This window comes from Rhipicephalus sanguineus, chromosome 8, assembly GCF_013339695.2.
Source record: "Rhipicephalus sanguineus isolate Rsan-2018 chromosome 8, BIME_Rsan_1.4, whole genome shotgun sequence".
NCBI lineage: Eukaryota > Metazoa > Arthropoda > Arachnida > Ixodida > Ixodidae > Rhipicephalus > Rhipicephalus sanguineus.
In genome coordinates, this window is record NC_051183.1 from 50,592,265 (window position 1) to 50,614,073 (window position 21,809).

The 21,809-nt window shown below is 47.7% G+C and overlaps 1 protein-coding gene across 1 annotated transcript in view; it reads right to left on the reverse strand.

Annotated features, from left to right (window-relative positions):
• Positions 1 to 416: 416 nt before the first annotated feature.
• Positions 417 to 21,809, reverse strand: part of LOC125759449 (neprilysin-1-like) — a 42,607-nt gene continuing 21,214 nt past the window's right edge. The window contains exons 3-4 of the mRNA XM_049418234.1: positions 5,256 to 5,888; positions 417 to 1,400 (exon numbers count right to left, since the gene is read on the reverse strand). Of these exons, the coding sequence (XP_049274191.1) occupies positions 417 to 1,400; positions 5,256 to 5,888 (1,617 nt within the window). The remainder of the gene's footprint in view (positions 1,401 to 5,255; positions 5,889 to 21,809) is intronic.

Consider the following 21,809-nt stretch of genomic DNA (forward strand, 5'->3'; position numbering starts at 1 on the left):
GTATAAACTTGCAACATCTGGCTACAATTTGTATACTTGCCTTAGTTCTAAAATTGCTTTAGGGTATCGGCTTGTTTTGGTTGCGATTCCTGCAAATGAAGGATTCGTTTTTATCCCTACTTTTTAAATTCCATGATTCTTTCGAGCTGTCATTCCGACGTTACCAGAACAAACATCAGTAGGTCTCACGTAGTGATCTACGCACATGCAGAAAATGAGCCTAAAATTTCAAGTTGCAGGAGGGTACGGCGACCGTGTCGCTTACTTGCTTGCCCTCTTTCCCTTCGCTAACATTATGCATAACTATGTAGTCTCACCATGAGCACGGTGCATGCTAGTTTTTAACATATAAAACGCTGTGCAGACGAGATAAGATATTATTCATCGTGCAAACTAGGCAACCACTTCATCCTCAATTATTTTTCGTCCGACACATGGAACGTGCACCGGTTTTGTGGGTTCAGCGCCGCATCGACAGGACAGCTAAACGCATCTGCAAACCTCTCCTGGTTATGCACGGGCAGGTTGCAGCGCAACATCATGGGTGGATATATCCCACTCTTGCTCCAACTGTACGCGGTCTCGGAGCAAAAAACGAAGCAGCCGGCCACGTAGAACGACTGCTCCGGGGTGTAACTCAGAATTCCGCTGCTCGCTTGTATCGAACCGAACGCAAGCCTCGCCTTTTCCGTGCCGGCTGTGTCGGCGAACGTTTCAGAGAGCGCGTTCCTGCTGAACACGGGGTCCGACGTGTAATTCGTTAGTAGGCTATTGACACAGTGCAGCCGACTGAGGAACTTGGTGAAGGAGTCCTCGGACCACCACGTGGACACGTCCCCGGTTCTAGTCAGGCTGCTGAACAGTGGATCGAATGCGTGCGTCAATTCGTGCCCCAACACTTTCCCGATGGCGCCTGTTACGACCGCCAGTGGCACCGTACTCGGGACGAACGGCGCGTTCATGACACCCGGCAGGACGACCATGAGGTGGATCAGGGGCGCGTAAAACGCGTTCACATCGGAAGCACCGAACGCAATGTCTTCGCGATGAACGGGAACTGCGGGGTCCTCTTTCATAAGACGCTTCTGCTCCTGAAGGCGCCGTTGGAACGTATTGTGAAACCACACTATGAACGGCTGCGTCACGTTTTGGTCCAAGAAGAAGTAGTATTTCTCGAGTGCCTCGTCACTCTTCAGGTGATCCGGCATGGGTAGTACGGTGATCAGATTGTCGACGTGATGGATGGCGCCAGCGGCTGTCGACTCATCCATCCAGGGCAGTTTGGGGAAGTTGGCCCTTGTGGCCTCCTTCACCGCCATCCACGTGCGCATAGTGTCATTCACTTGTGGCTGCAGGTCCAGGCTGTCCACCATCAGCCGAACGAAGGCATACGTGGAAACCTGCGAATCGTGGCTTCGACAGTTACGTTCACATGTGCGTCAATTATTCAGAGAACCGATTTATAAACTATAGGTATAATAGGCTGTTTAGATAGTGCTAGTGAGTGTCTTCGAGAAAGATTGAAAAATTCAGATTTTCTAAATGCGAATGAAATCCTTAGCAAACCAAAGTCACTGACGATTTCGATCTAAGCTTTGACGTTGTATACATTGGTAAGCTTAAAGAAGTGCAAGCACTTCTATGACTTGCATCAGTTGCCGCGAAAAAGCACCCGCTAGAACCGTGTGCGGACATGATATGTAGTTAAGCAGGACACAGGCAAACTTCAGAAAATCGTATGGTTGTTCCGTTCAAAAAATATTTTTCTTGAGTAAAACAAAAATCACTCTTTTCGAATTTTTTGAGTAATACACCAACAAAGGATGCTACTCAAGGCTGCATAAGCCTCATTTTTGCTCTGGTCGCTACATTGCGAAAGTGAAGCCGAAACTTCGTCGCAATATTCTCACAAGGGTTTCTGCTTCACGCGCTTCCACAGTATTTTTATCGTTTATTATACCGGTGTTTCAAGAAATGTATCCGAAATTCTCAAAAATCAGGAATATGCGATATTTGTTTGATGCCATCCCAACGGCTTCTCCTGTAGCCCCGCGCATCTTAAGATGGTTAAATGCATCTTTTGGGACAGTAATTAAGAAATCTAAATTAATTAAAATTGTAAATATTGGATTTAAGCGGTATGTCAAATAGGAGATTTGAAGTTCTTCATGCGAAGAACCCATCGTAAATTTGGATGTAGAAGAAGCGGCCTCTAGTAATTATTGTGGCGTAATGAAATTCAACCGAATTGAACGGCGAAACCGAAACAGAAGTACCGATGAGCGCAACAATCAGACGACCAAAATGACGCCACTGTCCAAGACAACAATTACAGAGGTGTAGCTCTTCCGCATTCGGTAATGTATGCGCGCTATAATTGCCAACGCAGCCCGCTCCCCCACACAAGGAAGTCGGTTGGTGGTTGATGTAACGAAGCTGATTCATTCTGGACGGCTAAGAAGAATATTGGCACTTTGCACTCTTCCGCGTTTCGGTTTCGGTTTCGCCGCTGAATTTGGGTGAAAAATTCTATGACAGCCAGGCCCATGCAGTCTTCGCAAACGAACTCTACACCAAGGCGGAAAAACTTCGCCGCACGTCACCTAAATTGAAATCAGAAATTGACAAGATTTGGTAAATAACTTTTTATTGCGAACTTGAGGGCACTCGTTTATACGGAGAAGTTGTAGAGTGTGATAACTTATGGCATACCATTTTTAATGCACCAAAACGTACGTAACATGTGGTATTAACCGTCGAAATTCAAGGTTCCGATCCAGACAATAATGAAACTGAGCGCGCCGGGCAGGCAGGAAACGCGGCAGTCGTATCGTGTCAGATTAGAAGTTCGCGCGACGTACGTACTTGGAGAAAAAAAAAGAGCGTAGCAGCAAAATCTCGTCAGGAAAAATGGCAAGTCGTCTCAAATAGACAAGTGGACCACTTATTCGTTGCATTCGGTGTGCAGTACTTATTCCTTTCTTTGTTAAGCTCTAAAGAATTGCAATGAACCTTTTGCTTCTCTGCGAGACGTAGCGTTGCTGTTACAGTCACCTAGTTTTACGTTGTGCAGTCAAACAGGAAAGTGGAGATTGCGGTTTTATTTAGTACAGCGCGAAAGAATCAGATGAACTAGATACCAAACTAAAAAAAAAATATGTGGTTCTATTGAGTATTTGGGACGACGTGTCGTTTCGTTGAACGAGATTCTGCAGCGATGCGCCTTTTCTTTAATATTCGCCACGTGAATTTGCGGCGTGACGTAACACTTCTTTGGCATTTCCTGCGCGCCGAGCGCGCTCAGTGTCGATAACGCCTGAATCGGGGCCTCCAATTTCGATTATGAATATCTCAAATTTTGTGTGTTTTCGGGTGGCATTATAAGGCGAATGCATTGGAGGCCTCTCCAAACGCAAAAATTGAACGCCGTTGACGTCGGCGTCGACACGACCGATGCACGAACTCATCACCTGATAACGTCACCCTGTGATGTCATCATGACGTCAGAAATCACAAAACTTGTGACGTCTTCATAGCGGAAGGATCGAAAGGTGGGCCAGTTGATGATTCATTTTCTTCGTTCACGTATGTACATTGGCCAAACCGGCAAATGTGTGAACGTGCGTCTCAGAGAACACAAAAGCTCGTTGACGAATACACCTTACTCCCATTTAGCGTGACATTGCTTTTCGTGCAAGTGCGAACCCCTGTGTGAGAATACAATTGTTTTGTTCCGGCACCCTCATCAAACTACGCGCGAAATATCTGAAGCATATCACATTTCCAGGAATACGGATCTATGTATAAGTCATCCTTCCCTGTCACTGCATGACTGTGAATTTAGCTACCTAGATAACCCTTGGACATGCGCCTTGATCACACGCTTCGCATGCTATTCATGCCGTCGTCATAATCTTTTTTGACATGCGCAATTTGTGTGTAAATGTGTCCTTCCGATGTGGAAATAAATCAGTTGTTAGTGAGCGCTCGTCTTATGTGGTTCCTCGCTTCGTCCTTTGTGTTTTTTTCTGCGCTCCCAGTTCGCTGAACGAAGAAAATGTCTTCATAGCGGCACGTGACGTCACATGATGGCGTGATCAAGTGACACCTTGCTTGGTCAGACTTTGGCGGATCTCGGAGGCAATGGAAAAGTACGTGAGGGGCAGAAAGCTTCCAATGCCTCCGGTTCGGAGGCAGTGCAAAACCACGTTGCGTGCAAAATACTTCGGGGAGAGGAGGATGGAGATTGATACTGTCGAGTGAGAAGAACAAAAAACGTGGCTTTCTTTTACCAAACACTTCAGGCAATTTAATAATGAACCACGTGAATTTAAAAAAAAAAAAAGGTTATGCCATAAGATTTCATTTCCTACACAACTTTCCTATATAAAGAATTAACCTCAACTAAATAATTTAAAATGGCAATAACAAGTTTTTTAATTACTCATTTCAGCGTAACATTACGTGCGGCATATTTTTTTCGCCTTGGCGTAGATTTCGTTTGCGAAGAACACAGGTTATGACTGTCAAGCATTTTCATACAAAAATCCTGATCGCATAAAAAAACATCCTGGGTGTATTGATATTGTGCACTATTTCCTTAAGTTCTATATGATCCGTTGCTGCTTTCGTTTGCATGTGTAAAACAACTACACAGATATATAATGTCAAGAAAACCAAGGTTCGTATTTGTCTTCTTTTTTTCCGTTCTTTTTTGTCTGATGCCCGAAAATTGCGGAACAGCTGCGAGTCGCATTGTGAAGCGGCCCGTTACATACTTCAGTGAATACAAGTGTGCTTTTCTATCATCACGTCCATGCGATGGATCATAAATCTGCTTTAAATAATAATGTAACAGTTATAGTGGCAATCCAAACGCACTATATTCGGGTACAACCTTAGAAGACCACGGCATTTTATCCTCAAAGCGAATGCACGGGAGCCTGCACCAATCGGCGCGCACTCTATACTGACGTCATGAGGTGGACGGCAGGTGAGCTCCCGTTCAGAGAACATCGCCAAGCGCATGAGCGGGACTACTCTGTTGTTCGCGGAGCCGATCGGCTACTGCGCTTCGGTCATCTGGGGCTTCTGGGAATCTATGGACTTCTTGAGTTCTGTCCGATTATAGGGATTACAGTGCCCTATCTACAACATCTTGCTGTCAGGAGGTATTCCGGTTTCTATCAGTAGGGCAATGCGCGCTCCGTTTTCACATCTAAGCGAATAAGAATATAAACAGAACATGTACAAACCTGGGCCATGTTTTCCAAGCACTGAGTTGCAGACTGTATCTGTGACTGAATGCCGCCTCCATCCATGCAGTCCACGAGCGAGTACGACACCAGCGCACGTATATTGTAGAACGTCATCCAGCCCGTGTAGAGCACCAGGTCGACGTAGTTTGAGCGCTTGGCATTGTCGAGAACCGCTTTGAGAAGCAAGCCGCTACCGTTGATCGCCAGGACGGGCTCTGTCTTGTCTACCTCCCGGCCGGGTAGCATGTGTCCGTTAATCACCTTCAGCCACGCGTCTACCGTCCCGTGCCCGGCGACGTCATTCGCCAGCTTCTCGATGGTAGTGTAGTTCAGGGACACCCTCTGACCTAGAAAGATGGCGTAAGCGGCCGTGACCATGTTGGCTGCGGTGTTCTGAATGCGTTCGGCGAACGCGGATGCCAAGTCGATTGTCACCGATGGCGCCACGTGTGTGATGCACTGCTCCACGTAGTCAGTGCCGGCCGTTTTGTTCCTACCTGCGTCCGTCGCGATTTGAATTTCGAGCGACAAGCCGTACCGCTTGTCAGTCTTCAAGTCGGGCGTGAGGCCTAGCACAGCAGGCGTCGCGAAGCCGTACTCGAGCGACATGCCCAGGAGGTACTCCAGCAGGTCGAAGTTTGCGGGCAGGCTCATCGAGGGCCACTCGAAGTTGTATTTCTTGAATATGTCCAACACAATCTGCGAGGTTCAGATTCACAGGTCAGGGGGCAGCTCCGAGATTTCTCTTATTAAGGGAGACGAAAAAAAATCACTGACGATTACGACACTATCTAATGCGAATTCGGAGTGCAGCTTCGTGTTGGGGCAACACCAGTTGTGTTTGGAGTTTTGGATATCTGCCTTGTATCAATGCAACCTTCGTTGCATATTGCCACAGAACAGCCAGCGCTCGAGTGCTACGCACACCACTCTGTGCATTGCAGGCGTCGCGATCGAAGCTAAACGCCGACAGCCCCGCTATGACAAGCGAAGCGAGCCGCAGTGCACGTGCCAGCCTTGCATGCTTACGAGCTCCAACCGAGGGTCCAGCACGCGTGACAGAGGAAAAAAAATCACAGCATATCCACGGTGTGAATGATGATGAGTGGGGCGAAGCTACGGAGGGAATCATCTGTAAACCGTGAAACTCTTCCGTGAAATGCGCCCAGTACATAATATAAAGAGTGTGAAACATCGTGTATATATTAAACATCAAACTTTTATTGTACTGTTTGTTTACGTGGTCCCTTCATTATCACTTGTGATCCGTGAAATGCAAGGAAGAAGTCCGCTCCCGAGCGAAAGAGCGCCAAGAGCGACCGCATTCCCCGCTCGCCCTGTGCGAATTAAAGGCAAGGCTAGAGGGAAGACAGGACGCGCGTTCCACGACGCGAGGTCGGTAGCATGCCCAACGAAAGCCAACGGAACGCGATCGTGCAAGTGCTCCGGCTTCGCATCGCCTCATGGTTCCATTTAGCGTCCCAAAACCAAACATATTGGTCAAGGTGTGCCTTGCGTTTTTCGTAGAAATAAGTTCTTTATCATGTACATTAAGACGAAAAGTTGAAAGCTCACTAGAGTGTATCGCCCGCAAAGTATGTCTTTTAGTGTGATTTAACTCTCGTACGGCAGGGTCCTCGCGCCGTTGCCGTTCCACCTCGCCCGTTGACGATCGGGCGAGGTGGCTACATGCAACTACTACTACTACACTTTAAGAAAAACATCTGGCGTTCTTTCGTTCTGCTTTTACAAAACATCTGGCGTCTTTCGTTGGTTTATTTCATCAATCAACGGCGTTTTGAACAAAATTTTTATTGTTTAATCACGCACAGGAGAAATCTCACCAGGCACTACCTTGGAGGTAAACAATGGCTGCTAATGGCAATGAGAGACAGAAGAAGTCGGCTTTTAGCTAACACTTACACTTCTACTTCTACTAACGTTTCCTACTGGAACATGCCAATGGCTGCTAATGGGGAATGAGAGACAGAAGAATTCGGCTTTTAGTTAACGCGCACGCTGCGAATTTTTTATTGTTCAACAACGCACAGGAGAAATCTCCCACCGGCACCACCTTGGAGGTCAAAGCGTAAGACTTGTTACTCACTACTACGACCACGACGACTACGAGGGACGAACGGGTGCCGCCTTAAGGAGCTTCGCCCCTAAAAGAGAGGGTAGAGGCCTGTGGCTCGGGATATCACAAACTCCTCTTTTGCTCTCTTTCGTCCTCGTTCGCTCTATCGGTTACGCCGCCGACGTGAACGGCGACACCGCTCAACGCAGAAACGGGTGCCTAAGAGCTGCGCTTTAAAACTCTAAGTGCATCTCATAAAGCTGCTTGCAGCACTGTGGAAGCTACGGGGCTGCTTAGCCAATAGGAAGAGCGAAAACCTCGCACGATGTAACCCGCCGCACCCCGTCGTCTGCTCGGCGTCCTCGTAGCGCCTGTGATCACACGCTGGGAGAGCAGAGCGGGCACATGGCATCAACAACGCTCTTGGCGTTGGGAAGCAACGGCACCGCCTGAAAAAACAGCACGCGTGGGCGAGTAAAGCCAGTGCCTCATAAAGCGAGCACACGGTAACAACCAACGCTCTCAGCGTTGGCCAGCAATGGCAGCGCCGGAAACAAAAGAACATGGGAGCACCCGTGGAAGCGTGTTCCTTGCGCGTTGAAATTATGAAGTCCCCGTCGTGAGCTGTACGGCGCGTAAGTTCTAAACCGACGCCTGAATCTTGCGGTGTATTTGCGCCCTGACGTTTCGACAGCAGTGTGTTCGCGTCTACTTTGCAATGTTTTCAGGATTCATCCTCAAATTGTAGGGGAAAAGCTGACCATGCGTGGCTGAACAAACAGCTGATCTCAATAACAAAGACAAAACGGAACTGCTACTTTGTCCTCAGCGTGAGATGACACAAAAGCATAGTCGATTGCACTTTTCATCTGTTGCTTTCTGGACAATAAGCAAGTAGCAAGCGCGAGTTCGGACCGCAGCGGGAGACCACGTCTACACGGGCGCTGTCATGTTCGTTCGCCGTCACAATTATCGGCATTTACTGCTACAATAATTAAATGCTTCCCCGCAGGGGCGTCTGCGCGAGCAGGCGTTTGGTGTGTAGCGACACCACGGACCCGAGCTAACGGGGGGGTTTCGACCCCCTCCCACGCCTAGCCGTGCGTGGCTTTGCCGTGTCCGGGGAAAAGGGGATCCTGGGGGTTGAGCCGACGCCGGGTGTTTGGACCTTTAAGGCCCCCCGGCAGACGCAACACACCCCTTTGGCCCCGGCTTCACGTAGACGGCACCCCTGGGCTGACCCACCCAGGGGAAATCGGCAGTCGCCTTTTCCTATCTTTCTCTACCACATCTTCGTCTTTCTCTCTCACTTTTAGCCTTTCCTGTCTTCTCCTCTCTTCCAGTTACTTCAAGGTTTCGTGGCGGCAAGGGTTAACCTTGTGTATATGTCCTTCCTTGGGCATTATATATTAGGTTATAGTGGTCATGTACAGCTGGCGTCTGTGGCCCTATAACGGGCTGCAGCGTCCCCTCGTTGGGCTCGGTGGTGGGCGGCTGCCATGGCCACCGAAAAATATCATACTCTTATGAACTCTAATGCCTTCCCCAAACTTTCTGATCGCCCTCTCGCAAAGAGATGGCGCACCGAAGAAACCCACAACATCTTTTCTATGCCGAAAGAAATCTTCCCTCGTTTTCATGTAATACACTGCACAGATCCTCAGAAGACCGTCAGAACTCTTTCCCCATTTATTGTTGCCAAGTGTCTTGCTGACACCATTGGACCCGGCTACAAGCCACTAAAATGATTAGCGGCGACTTGTTGCTTGAAGTACGAGACAGTGCACAGTACAGAAAGCTTTCAAACCTTGTGACATTCGGCGCTGTTCCAGTCACAGTGACCCCTCATCGGTCAATGAACACCGTTCGAGGAGTGATCTCCGATGATGACCTTCTAAACCTGACTGAAGAAGAGCTCCTCGAAGGATGGAAGGAGCAGAACGTAACCCAGGTGCAAAGAATTAAGATCAAGCGCGAGAACAAAGAAATTCCGACAAAATTTTTGATCATCACTTTTGCTTCAACTGTCCTGCCAGAGTCCCTTGAAACTGGGTATACAAAACAAGAATCAGGCCCTACATCCCCAATCCACGTAGGTGTTTTAAGTGCCAACGTTTCGGCCATGGTTCGCAGAGTTGCAGAGGCCGACTGACCTGTGCCAAATGCGGGAACCACGAACACTCCTCCGACACCTGTGACAATCCGCTCCACTGTCCAAACTGCGAAGGTGAGCACGCGGCATACTCTAGAGCCTGTCCTACATGGAAAAAGGAAAAAGATATAATCACGCTGAAATACAAAGAAAATATCTCGTTCAGGGAAGCACGAAGGCGGTGTTCGCCTTTCTATGGCACATTCTATGCTGATGCGGCGCGTCGGGGGGCAGCGCCGCAGCGGCCTCCGCCACAAGTCCAGCTCGCGCGCAGCGAGCCGTTTGTGGCTCCTGCCCCTGTGGTGGAAGCAGTTACCTCTGCTCCACCCACCCCGCAAGAAAGTCCCGCTACCCTAGGGTCGCTGGCACCAACACAACCACCGGCGAGAGCCTGCGCTACGCGAACCGAACACGCAGGACCGTCACGACCCGTCACGGTGGGCGCAGCCAAGGCAGCCTCACTCTCTCCGGTCCCAGCTGGCGCTGTCGACGAACAGCGCAGCCTGGACCCGAAGACTGTCCCATCTACCTCCGGGCTGGTGGGCTCAAAAATCTCGTCTTCTGTGGCGAGACCTTCACGGGAAACCTCCCGCTCGTACGAGCGCTCGTCCGGCGCCTCGCAGGAGGCAATGGACACTACACCTATCCTAACGGCGCATCAAGCGCCCAAGGAGCGGCGAGCGTCCCTCGACCGCTCCAAAAAAGATAAGACTCGCGTCACAGGGCCAGGAAAGGGCCCTGCAATCTAAGGCAGTACCTTTTTTCTCTGTACACACAGCACCAACTTACTTTCACAATGGAAACACAAATTATGCAGTGGAACGTGAGGGGTCTTCTTAGGAACCTCGATGACGTTCAAGAACTTCTACACAAACATAACCCAAAAGTGCTGTGTGTGCAAGAAACACACCTTAAACCAAAGCATACGAACTTCCTTACACACTATATAACTTTCCGCAAAGATCGTGATGATGCGCTCGCATCGTCTGGCGGTGTTGCCATCTTAATAGACAAAAGTGTAGCATGTCAACGCATGCAGCTGCAAACACCACTGGAAGCGGTGGCCGTTAGGGCTGTTCTTTTAAACAAACTCATTACCATTTGCTCACTTTATATACCCCCACACTATCAGCTACACAAACACGAATTTCAGTCTTTATAGATGAGTTGCCAGAACCTTACGTTGTTCTCGGTGACTTCAATGCTCACAGTAGCTTGTGGGGCGACTCTCGCAACGATGCGCGAGGGCCGGCTCATTGAGCAATTTCTGCTCTCTGCGGGTGCATGTTTATTGAATAAGAAGGAACCAACATTTTATAGCCTTGCCAACCAAAGTTATTCATCCATAGATCTTAGCATTGCTTCTCCCACACTTTTACCTTATCTTATCTGGAGCGTTATAAAAAACCCTTTTGGGAGTGATCATTTTCCAGTACTCCTGCGAACAACAAAACAAAACGAATCTCCACCACAAGCCCCGCGGTGGAAGGTCAATGCAGCCAACTGGGAAAAGTACCAACGTCTTACTGCAAGGATCTCTTGGGCCGACATGTCTTCCTTAGGAATTGACGCTGCAGTTCAATATTTCACTGCTTTTATAATTGACGCTGCCTTGCAAAGTATACCTGAAGTAAGAAGTGCGGTAGGTAAACGTCGTGTTCCTTGGTGGAACGACGAATGCCGTGAAGCTCGCAAGAAGCAGAACAAAGCGTGGGGGGCTACTACGCGATTCCCCACTGCAGAAAATCTAATCAATTTTAAGCAGGTAAAATCTCAAGGGCGGAGAACGCGCCGGCAGGCCAGAAGAGAGAGTTGGCAAAGATACATATCAAGTATCAACTCCTACACGGATGAAGCTAGGGTATGGAACAGGGTTAGTAGGGTACAGGGTCGACAAAACATTCTCTCTTCCATTGGTGAACACACATGGAGACACATTGGAGGACCAGGCGAACTTCCTGGGCGCACACTTCGAATATGTGTCCAGTTCGTCGCATTACTCCGAAGCCTTCCAACGGTATAAAACACAGGCAGAAAGACAGAAGTTAGAATACAAAAGTGCAAAAAGTGAGGGATACAACCGGCCTTTCTGCTTGGCAGAGCTGCAGGCAGCACTAGCTTGCTGCAACGGGTCTGCCCCAGGTGCCGACCGTGTAGTATACGAAATGTTGCAAAATCTACCACATGAATCACAAAACACCCTCCTCTGTCTCTACAACGGTGTATGGTCGTCCGGAGAGATCCCCACTGCGTGGAAGGAGGCTATTATAATTCCAGTTGTGAAAGAGGGCAAGAATCCATCTTTGGTTTCCAGTTACAGGCCTATAGCCTTAACAAGTTGGTCTTTGTAAAGTTTTTGAAAAGATGATAAACCGCCGGTTGTTACATTTCCTCGAATCCAACAAACTACTTGACCCCTATCAGTGTGGCTTTCGAGGAAGGTCGGTCCACTACTGACCATTTGATACGTATCGAGGCACAAATTCGTGAAGCATTTGTCCATAAACAGTTCTTCTTGTCTGTGTTCCTCGATATGGAAAAGGCTTATGATACGACGTGGCGGTTTGGAATTATGAGAGACCTCTCGCACTTAGGCGTGCGTGGTACAATGTTAAATATAATAGAAAGCTACTTGTCGAACCGCATATTCCGTGTTCGGGTGGGCAATGTACTATCAAGACAATTTGTGCAGGAAACTGGAGTTCCTCAGGGTGGGGTCTCAGTTGCACCCTTTTATTATAAAAATGAATTCTCTTCGTCTGTACATCCCACGTAACCTGTTTTATTCTACGTATGTAGATGATGTGCAGATAGGTTTAAATCCTGTTCTCTTCGCAATCTGTGAGCGACAGGTCCAGCTTTGTCTCAACAAGGTCTCGAAATGGGCTGATGAGAACGGGTTCAGAGTGAACCCACAAAAAAGCACTTGCGGTCCTTTTCACAAGAAAAAGAGGTCTACACCCTGATCCTGAAATGTTCATGCGGGGTGAGCGTCTAGCGGTCAACGGAGAACACAAATTTCTAGGCATAATCTTCGACGCAAAGTTAACCTTTGTACAGCACATAAAAATATCTTAAAAATAAATGTATGAAAACAATGAATATCCTAAAAGTGCTGTCACGCCCAACGGGGGCAGCGATAGAGAATGTCTGATGAACCTCTATAAAAGCCTCATACGCACCCGTCTAGATTATGGAGCGATCGTTACCAGTCGCAAAGCCAACTGCTCTGAAAATGCTGGACCCTGTCCACCATTTAGGCATTCGTCTTTCCACAGGTGCCTTCAGAACAAGCCCTATAGAAAGCCTCTACGTGGAATCAGACGAGTGGTCTCTTCATTTACAGAGGTCATACCTATCTTTTAAGTATTTTTTGAAAGTGAACGCAAGCCTGATCATCCCGCATATCCTGCTGCAAATGACCTGTCCAGTTGCCAGCTTTTCCACAACAAACCCGCTGTGAAGGAGCCTTTCTCGCTGCGTGTACGAGCTCTTGCTGTAGAAACAGGTGTCCCACTGCTCGAACACCGCTTAATGGCTCCTACTTACAGGTCGCGCCTTGGGAGTGGGCAGGTTATAGACTGTGATACTTCTTTTGTAGATGTCACAAAGCATGCCCCCCCTCTACACATCCAGATGTATTTCCGTGAACTGCAGCACAAATACCCTTGCGCAGAAATTTTTACAGATGCGTCAAAGTCCCATGCTGGCGTGTCCTACGCAGTCGTCGGTCAATCTTATTCTCACTCTGGTACTCTGAACCCTAACACAAGCATATTCACAGCAGAGGCACACGCAATACTGGAGGCCGTAAAACACATTAAAGAAATGAAACTAAGAAATGCAGTATATATACAGACTCCTTAAGCGTGGTGAACGCTTTAAAAACCCTCAAAACATACAGAAATCCTGTTATTGTATCGCTATACTCACTCCTGTGCACCGTATACTCGGCCGAACAGCATGTTGTAATATGCTGGGTGCCAGGACATCGTGGTATAAAGGGCAATGAGCTGGCTGATGAGCTCGCCGTGTCAACTCATGCAAACGCTACTGCATCGTCCACAGCTGTCCCTGTAATGGACTTAAAGCCCCTAGTAAGGAAAAAACTCAGGGCTTACTGGCAGCGGTTATGGGACCGACAACGTAGAAAATAAGTTACACGTGATAAAGCCACACCTCGGTAACTGGCCACCCACATCAAGCATACGTCGTACAGATGTAACACTCTGTCGACTTCGAATAGGACACACACACAGCACACATGCACATCTCTTGGTCGGTGGTGATCCACCTGTGTGTGATAAATGCGGTGAGCCACTCACCGTGCTCCACATTTATTACAATGCAAGGAACTGGACGCTATTAGAAGAAAACATTTTCCGTTTCCCTACCGACGTCAAATACCATTGCATCCATCTATGTTCATAGGTAGGGAACCGCTTTTTACATAAAATCATTATCCGCTTTTTAAAGGATGTAAATAGTTTCCATGTCCATGTTCTCCGGCACCCGTAGCACCACCTCTGAGAAGAGGCTGCTGCTGCGGTAGCTACAAGAAAATGCACCTGCCTCGCGGCCCTTGGACACAAGGGCTGTGAACGAGGCATTCGTGCTCTGGCCATGTGTGTATCGTTCATTATCACGACTCCCTGACATTGATCCTCACTGCATACATCGCGTCACTCTCATAATTTTATCACTTATATGTTTACCCGCCCTAGGGCGCGGAATTGTGTCAGGCCCATATACAGCCGTGTAACATTATCATAGCTCATATCCCCTACATATCGTAAATCGCGTTTCATTGTTATATTTCACCTCTGTTCTGGCGCTCTTTGGCCAGCATGGCCCTGTGCGCCAGTAAAACCCAGATATCATCAATAATTAAATGCTTATAACGCGCATGACAATTATGCAATTCCTACTAGGTATTGCTGCGACGTAGCCCGTTCCAACGTACGCAGTTGTATCAAGGAAATATATCAAGCCAAAAACAGACCAACACGGGAAAACGGTGAAGGAGACAGGGAAGCGGCTAGACTGGGTCTAGCCGCTTCCCGTTTGATTCACCGTTTCCTGTGTTACTCTGTTTTGGCTGGATATATTCCTTGATGCAATGAACCAACAAGCCCAAGAACGAGTTCCACTAAAACGCCGTTGTCTTAACGTTCTCCATTTATAACGTAATTACAATCAAAACTAAGTTTTACTGCGCACGCGTGTGGCTTGCTTACACCTTATTAATGAGAGCTAACAGACAATAACGCCAAGGAAAATACAGGAGGTGTTAACTGTAGTATTTAGAATATGAATGTGAAGAAGTAAAGTGGACGAAAAGATGACTTGTCGCCGGCAGGGACCGAACCTGCGACCTTCGAATAACGCGTCCCGATGCTCTACCACTGAGCTACGGCGGCGGTCATCCTCCCGTCCACTTTCTGGGGTATATAAGTTGATTTAAACCTAAGAGTGTTAGTCAGCGCCAATCGCAGCCATGGCGGCGAGTGTGGAACACTCTTTTTTGCCTGTTGGCGTCACGTGGCACGTGATTTTTTACGAGCTGGCAGCTGACCAATAATCCCTCGCATACTACCTGAAGGCATTAAGTCTGCCAGGACGAGACCCTCGCTATGAATGAAGGAAAGCAGATGATTTTTCAAGGGCTCGTTTATCTTTGTTAGACACAATATTAATGAGAGCTAACAGACATAACGCCAAGGAAAGTACAGGGGGTTAACTGTAGTATTTAGAATATGAATGTGAAGAAAGTAAAGTGGACGAAAAGATGACTTGTCGCCGGCAGGGACCGAACCTGCGACCTTCGAATAACGCGTCCGATGCTCTACCACTGAGCTACGGCGGCGGTCATCTTCCCGTCCACTTTCTGGGGTATATACGTTGATTTAAACCTAGGAGTGTTAGTCAGCGCCAATCGCAGCCATGGCGGCGAGTGTGGAACACTCTTTTTTTGCCTGTTGGTGTCACGTAGCACGTGATCTTTTTACGAGCTGGCAGCTGACCAATAATCCCTCGCATACTACCTGAAGGCATTAAGTCTGCCAGGACGAGGCCCTCGGTATGAATGAAGGAAAGCAGATGATTTTTCAAGGGCTCGTTTATCTTTGTTAGACACAATATTAATGAGAGCTAACAGACAATAACGCCCAGGAAAGTACAGGGGGTGTTAACTGTAGTATTTAGAATATGAATGTGAAGAAAGTAAAGTGGACGAAAAGATTACTTGTCGCCGGCAGGGACCGAACCTGCGACCTTCGAATAACGCGTCCGCTGCTCTACCACTGAGCTCCGGCGGAGTCATCTCCCGTCCACTTTCTGGGTATATACGTTGATTTAAACCTAGGAGTGTTAGTCAGCGCCAATCGCAGCCATGGCACCTCGTAGCTTCCACCTGCTGCAAAAAAGGTTTTCGACAAACACCTGAATTTTTCTCGCAAATTTCAGTAATGATTCCAGCATCACTGCTCGGAGAAACGTAATATTTTAAGTAGGGACGAAGAAATTGTAATTATTATATGCGTATTATTTACATGAGCAGTGATGAAGTAGATACGGCAAAAACAAAAAAAAACACTCTGCATGACTCATTGTGGAATAACTAACAGCGCAACAGAGTCAGACGTAGAAGAAAGGGATCCAGCGTAAACAAATCTACTTGTGAGTTCAGCGCTGCGTCCTCGCCGTCTTCTGTCCGTATTCGAATTCTGTTGCTCTGTTAGTACTCCACGATAAACATCCACCAACTAGCCCAACTTGCGATTCATGTTTAGCATGACTATCTTCGGCAAGTGACGCAGCTCGCCACTGTTTCGGGAGGTGGTGCTTCTATTTCTAATTATGCTGTAGCCCACTATAGCTGTGCAGTGCATTATGCAAGAAGAAAGGGACGCCACATAGGTGTCCTCTTTCACTGGAGCTATTATTTCCCAAAATAAATTGTTACTGCGCACTTCAGTTACCACTTATGCCTGCTCTTAATGTCTGGTCATGCGTTGCTGAAGGTTACGAGAACGCGCTCTGAGAGCGCACAAGAAATCCCAATCGAGCCGCGCCAAGGACAGGGCACGCATTCCTAGCAGGGATACCACGTTCTCATGTGTGGCGAGGCTACAAAACAGTCCACATTCCAGCGACGGAAATACCAGCCTCCACCAGTGGCGCTTCTCACACGGGAGGCGGCCGTTACCCTTGCTAACCGAAAATTCGAGCATATCGACATTCACACTTCATTCACACACTAAAACAGAGGTGTTATTCTGATATCTCAGCAAAACTTTGCGCCCTCCCATTGATAATTCGCGTCACACAAGAATGAATGGCTACCGGCTGCTCTTCACCACCTCAAGTTGTTTTCGTACCAATGAATGTACGGTATGTGCCCTTCACGCACGGCGCCACTAAGGTTTTCCCGCGCCCTCACCATGTGATGAAGATCATCACTGAAGGTGAGACTTGACTGCACAGCTGCTCATACTTTCACCTTTTACCTTCCCGATCAATGGAGATGTTTCGCTATCATCTCTTTTTATGTACCGCACTTTGTAGCCTTTCATATAGTACTTTCAGTGTAATTTGGTACCCCACGTTGCAAACAGCAAGTTGCAAGAACCTTCAAGGTATCTTTCCTGCAGGAACAAAAATTGATGCACTAATGGCGGTAATTCACGTCCTCGCTACAATTGTTGCGTGCAGTGTAGCGTTTTGCGTGTTTGTCCAACGCGGAGATGCTGGGTTAGTCGTGGCCGGAATGGAAGGGAGACGCGGACGTGGGCTCTCATTAGCTGTGCGCCGCGTCTGCCTTCTGTGCTGGATATGTGCACGGGAAACGCTAGCTACTGCGCGTAACAATTGTAACAAAGACACAACGTCACCGCCAGAGTGCGTGAATTTTCGCTGTGCAGGAAGGCTGCGATCGTTGTTTTTGCAGCTTGTTCGTTAAAATCCGCATTCACACAGAAACACCGACAGAAAGTGGAACGTCAAAGATACTGCCGGATCGGCGAGTGTTCCACACTCGCCATCATGGCTACGTGCAGCGCTGACAAACACTCTCAATTTTCACGCACATAAACATCCAATAAAGCTGACAAGAGGGCGATCAGTCGCCGTAACACAATTTTCAGAGCATCGGGTGCGTCATCTGATGCATGCAGGTTGGGTCCCTGCAAGGGGAATTTGTCTTTTCATCCACTTTAGCTTATTCACATTTATTATTGTAATTACTTCAATACAGTTAAATAACTGCAACTAAGGTCTCTTTATCTTCAATGCCTTCATCATCTGTGGGTTTTCATTAAGGTTTATGAAACATAGAAGCGAGCCCTTGAAAACCCCTTTTATCGTTCGCATCGATTGTGTACCCACAAATAAGGACCCCTATGGTTTCAATATCTATTGAATTCTTTGGTTGTGTCTAAAGAAGGAACCGGCTCGTCGACACATTTCGCGTGTTTGCTACTTATTGGAGTGATTCAGGAATACCAGCTCACCTTTGTGTCCTCTCTGCCCTCATCGTAGACGTCCATACGGTCTGGAAGGCGGAGACGCTCCTGCGGACCGCAAGCACAGGGTGATTTGGAGGCGACTGCTCGAGCTTGCTGAAGAGGAACGAAAGAATCCGGTACTGGAGCACTCGGAACTGTCCCCCGGCTCCTGGAATCGGGAACGGGTGCAGCCTATCCCCCTTTCCGCACACGTGCTCGTACATGTTGTCGCAAGGGTTGATCCTGGTGTCCACGCTGGCAGCAAGCTCCTCCGCATAATTGAAGCACTTCTTCGGGTGGTCGCAGTAGGGGAACGCAAGCTGGCGCGAGCTGGTCAACGAGGGACCAGATGACGCCGTAGAGGATGCCCAGTCCGATGACGACCTTGAAATTCAGGACGGCCATGATGCAGGAAAGAACAGTGTCTGTAGGCGTTGCAATTATAGCGCACTAGACTAATCTCCTAGTGACGCGTCTGAGAAGAAGTGCGCGTGCCCGTTTAGTGTCACCAGGCGCCGCCACTGCGCCTTTTTCTACTAGGCGGTCGCTGTCTGCGCCGCTGCGTTTAACTTTGTCTTTCTCCGCTTTTTTAGGCGTTTCCTTAAGCGCCGGATCCTTTTGATTGCTGCACGAAAAGACTGCATTTACTATAGTATAGTGCAAAGAAATTTTGTGAAACCATATCAACTCACCAGTATCGACAACGTCGTCTGCTAACGTAAATGCCGCAAACCGGCGGATTCATGCAGTTCGGGACATCGCCTGCAGCAGTGTCTATTCGCATTTTTGTTTATCATCCATTAGCACAAATCCAGCATACGAGTAACTCTGCCTGTTTTGCTTCTATTGCGAAATATCGCAAAGTACACAAAGTGCGCAGCAGTGCCTACGCTGCATTGCTATGCCAGAAGGCGTACAATGAAATAACGGCCTCGACGGACGCATATGATGCTGGTAAACTTTTCGTACTTTATTGTCCGTTACAGAAACGCAGCCTAAACAAGATAATATTCCGGCGTTGTCTTACCCCAGTTCACGGTGTGCAGTGAGACTACATGGAAGCAACCCGCATGAAAGCGTCTCAGAAAAAAAATGTCATCCACCATTTTTTTTTTCAAAATAACTACCACGTCGGACGTAGCGCCGCAGGGGACGCACATGAGGCAAGCAGCTGCAAGCGCGTCTGTACCCGGCCAAAACCGGCGCGAACTAGCTCCACGACTAAAAAAGGCGCAGCAACGGCACCAGTGGCGTCTACTGGCGTTTTGCTTCATCCGGCCTATTGTCTCTCCCTGCTAGACTCGTCACTAGGATTTATTCTAGTACACTCGAGGATGAAAAGATGATGATTAAGAGGATTATGATGACGATATGATGTTCCGGGATAATTGCACCTACCCACTCAGTCGGATCGGCCAAGAGTCGGGCGGATCATATAGTGTGGAAAATTTTTAAGTGCTGATCGAGGTCACAAAGTCAATTAAAATGAAGAGTTATTTCCATGAATACCATTTTGTTCAACAACCATGTTGCATACCTTCATCAGTGAACAAAAATCATGTCCGTGGACGCGTTTCTTTTCGTGTTGCTTACCCATGGCACATGCCCACTGCGTGTAACTGACAAAAAATTGTTGAATTTGGACCGAAAGCATCAAAACTAAGCTAATTTATTAGACAGGTAAGTGGCACTGAAAAAGGTACTGAAATAAGGTAATGAAACCTCGGTTTTTGCACAATATGCGTCAGAATTGCAATGAAGCCTTAGTCACATTCGTTTCTTGTTGCCTTAATTGTTTCATTCCGCGTATCAAGTGCGAGTTTGACCAGGACGCGGGTGTCTTTCAAAAGAGAAGCTACATTACCACTGAAAAGAAGTATTTCCAGTAAAGTAATCATGAGTAATAACTGACGAAGAAAGTTTAGGGGATATTAACCCGAGCCAACTAAAAATTAAGCCCCCTATCAGCGGATCATTTTAGTGGCGGTGCTTTGTCATTTTCCCTTTTTACATCATCCTGTGGCCGGTGCCTTCCATGGAGAAGAGGTAACATGCTCCCTCCATGCGCAGAGGTGTTTAAACGGTGCATAGTTTTACACAGTAAGTGGAATTTTTTTCTAACGAATCAAGTTAATAGAGCTTCACGTTGATACCTGAAATACCTCGATTATGGGGTATTACAAAAGGGTCATGTTAAAGAAACAGAGAATGCAAACACGGACGCAAGAGAGAAATCAAGACAGCACAAACGCAGACTAACAACTGAAAAGACGCACAACGGCGCAAAGGAAACGAAGACACGAATAGTTATCTTCGCTTGTCCATGTAATAGGTGATCCTATCAATCCGGCGGGCGTGGTGGTCTACGGGAGAGATAAAAATTCAGACAATTGATTTCTTCTTGCTGCACGTTAATCGAATGGTTGGCTCACGCATGCGCTGTCACTGTATCGATATTCCAGGTCTCACCATTACACGCGTTTATCCACGCCTGTGCCAGTACAAAATCGCGCATTCATCGAATTTGGGCGTGTAGTTACACTCTAGACAATTTAAAGATAGGTTAGGTGGTGGGCCTCCGGTTAGCGATGTCTTATGTTCCATTGTTCTGCGGTTAACACAGCCACCTGTTTGCCCTACATAGAAGCGGCCGCTGCTAAGCGAAACCTTACACACCACACAAGTACGGCAATCAGTAAATTTGTCGGTATGTTTCACGAAACAAGTGTCAGTCCGCTTCTTGTCTATCACCCGCTGATTCACTCTCCGTACGGCGACACAAATCTTACTTAGGTCATTGGGAGCCGTAGAAACAGCATTACCACCGTATCTACCCCCCCCCCCCCCACTTCCTTTAGCCTGTGAGATACGCAATGAATGTAAGGAATACTGAAGACAGGTTGTTTTCCTATTGGTTTCTGCAATTATGCTCGCACTTAACAAAACGGACTTCTTTAACTGTTGAGCGACAGTTGCCCAAAAAAGGCGTGTGTTCACAGATGAAGGTTATCAAAATGGTCTTCATGACCAAGAATGTGCAGATTCAGTAGGAAAATGCCGAAAGCAGAGACTTTTCATCAGCATCATGACTTGGGATGGCTATGGGTTGTGCTAAAATGTTACAACCCACCACCGATGAGCCCCGCTATCAGCGTTTTTTAGTCTGTCCGGTGTTTCGGTAACGAGAAGGCGCAGCGAAACACCAGAGAGCGTGTGCCATAGCTGCCGCCACGCCAAGTGACGCCACCTATGGAGTGTCAAAAAATCTAAAAAAAAGACGTAATATATATGTCCTCCGAGATTTCGAGATTGCCCCTCGCTAAGCCAACAGCATTGATTACACGAGTATGGCTCTCGAAAACGGTGCCGAATAGACGCGAATGTTTTGCTGTCGAAGCTTAAGGACATGAATCTAAAGAAATTAAAAGCATCAGTTGGGAGCTAACGAGCTACAGAGCGCACGACGGCCACTTGATAGATTCGAGGTGGATGGCAATGGCTTTCGGCGGCGCGGCCATGTTGACCGGGCGCCCGCATGCGCATTTAATGCCCGGTATTTCGGTACACGCAAAACATATTGCGCATAGCAAAATGCATCGGCATGAGTGTCCATCAATATTGTAATATTATTTATATACATATCCTCCTTTATTTGCAAATGTTTTCATTTTGTTTGTTTATTACTATGGTACGCGATTGTATAAAAGCTTCATGTGTCCGTCCAATAAATTAAGTTTTAAGTTTGCGCTTGTGGTTGTGTGGTTCAGTCTTCGTCCTCAAAGTGGTGCGCAATAACGTAACAAGGCGCATAGCAGTGT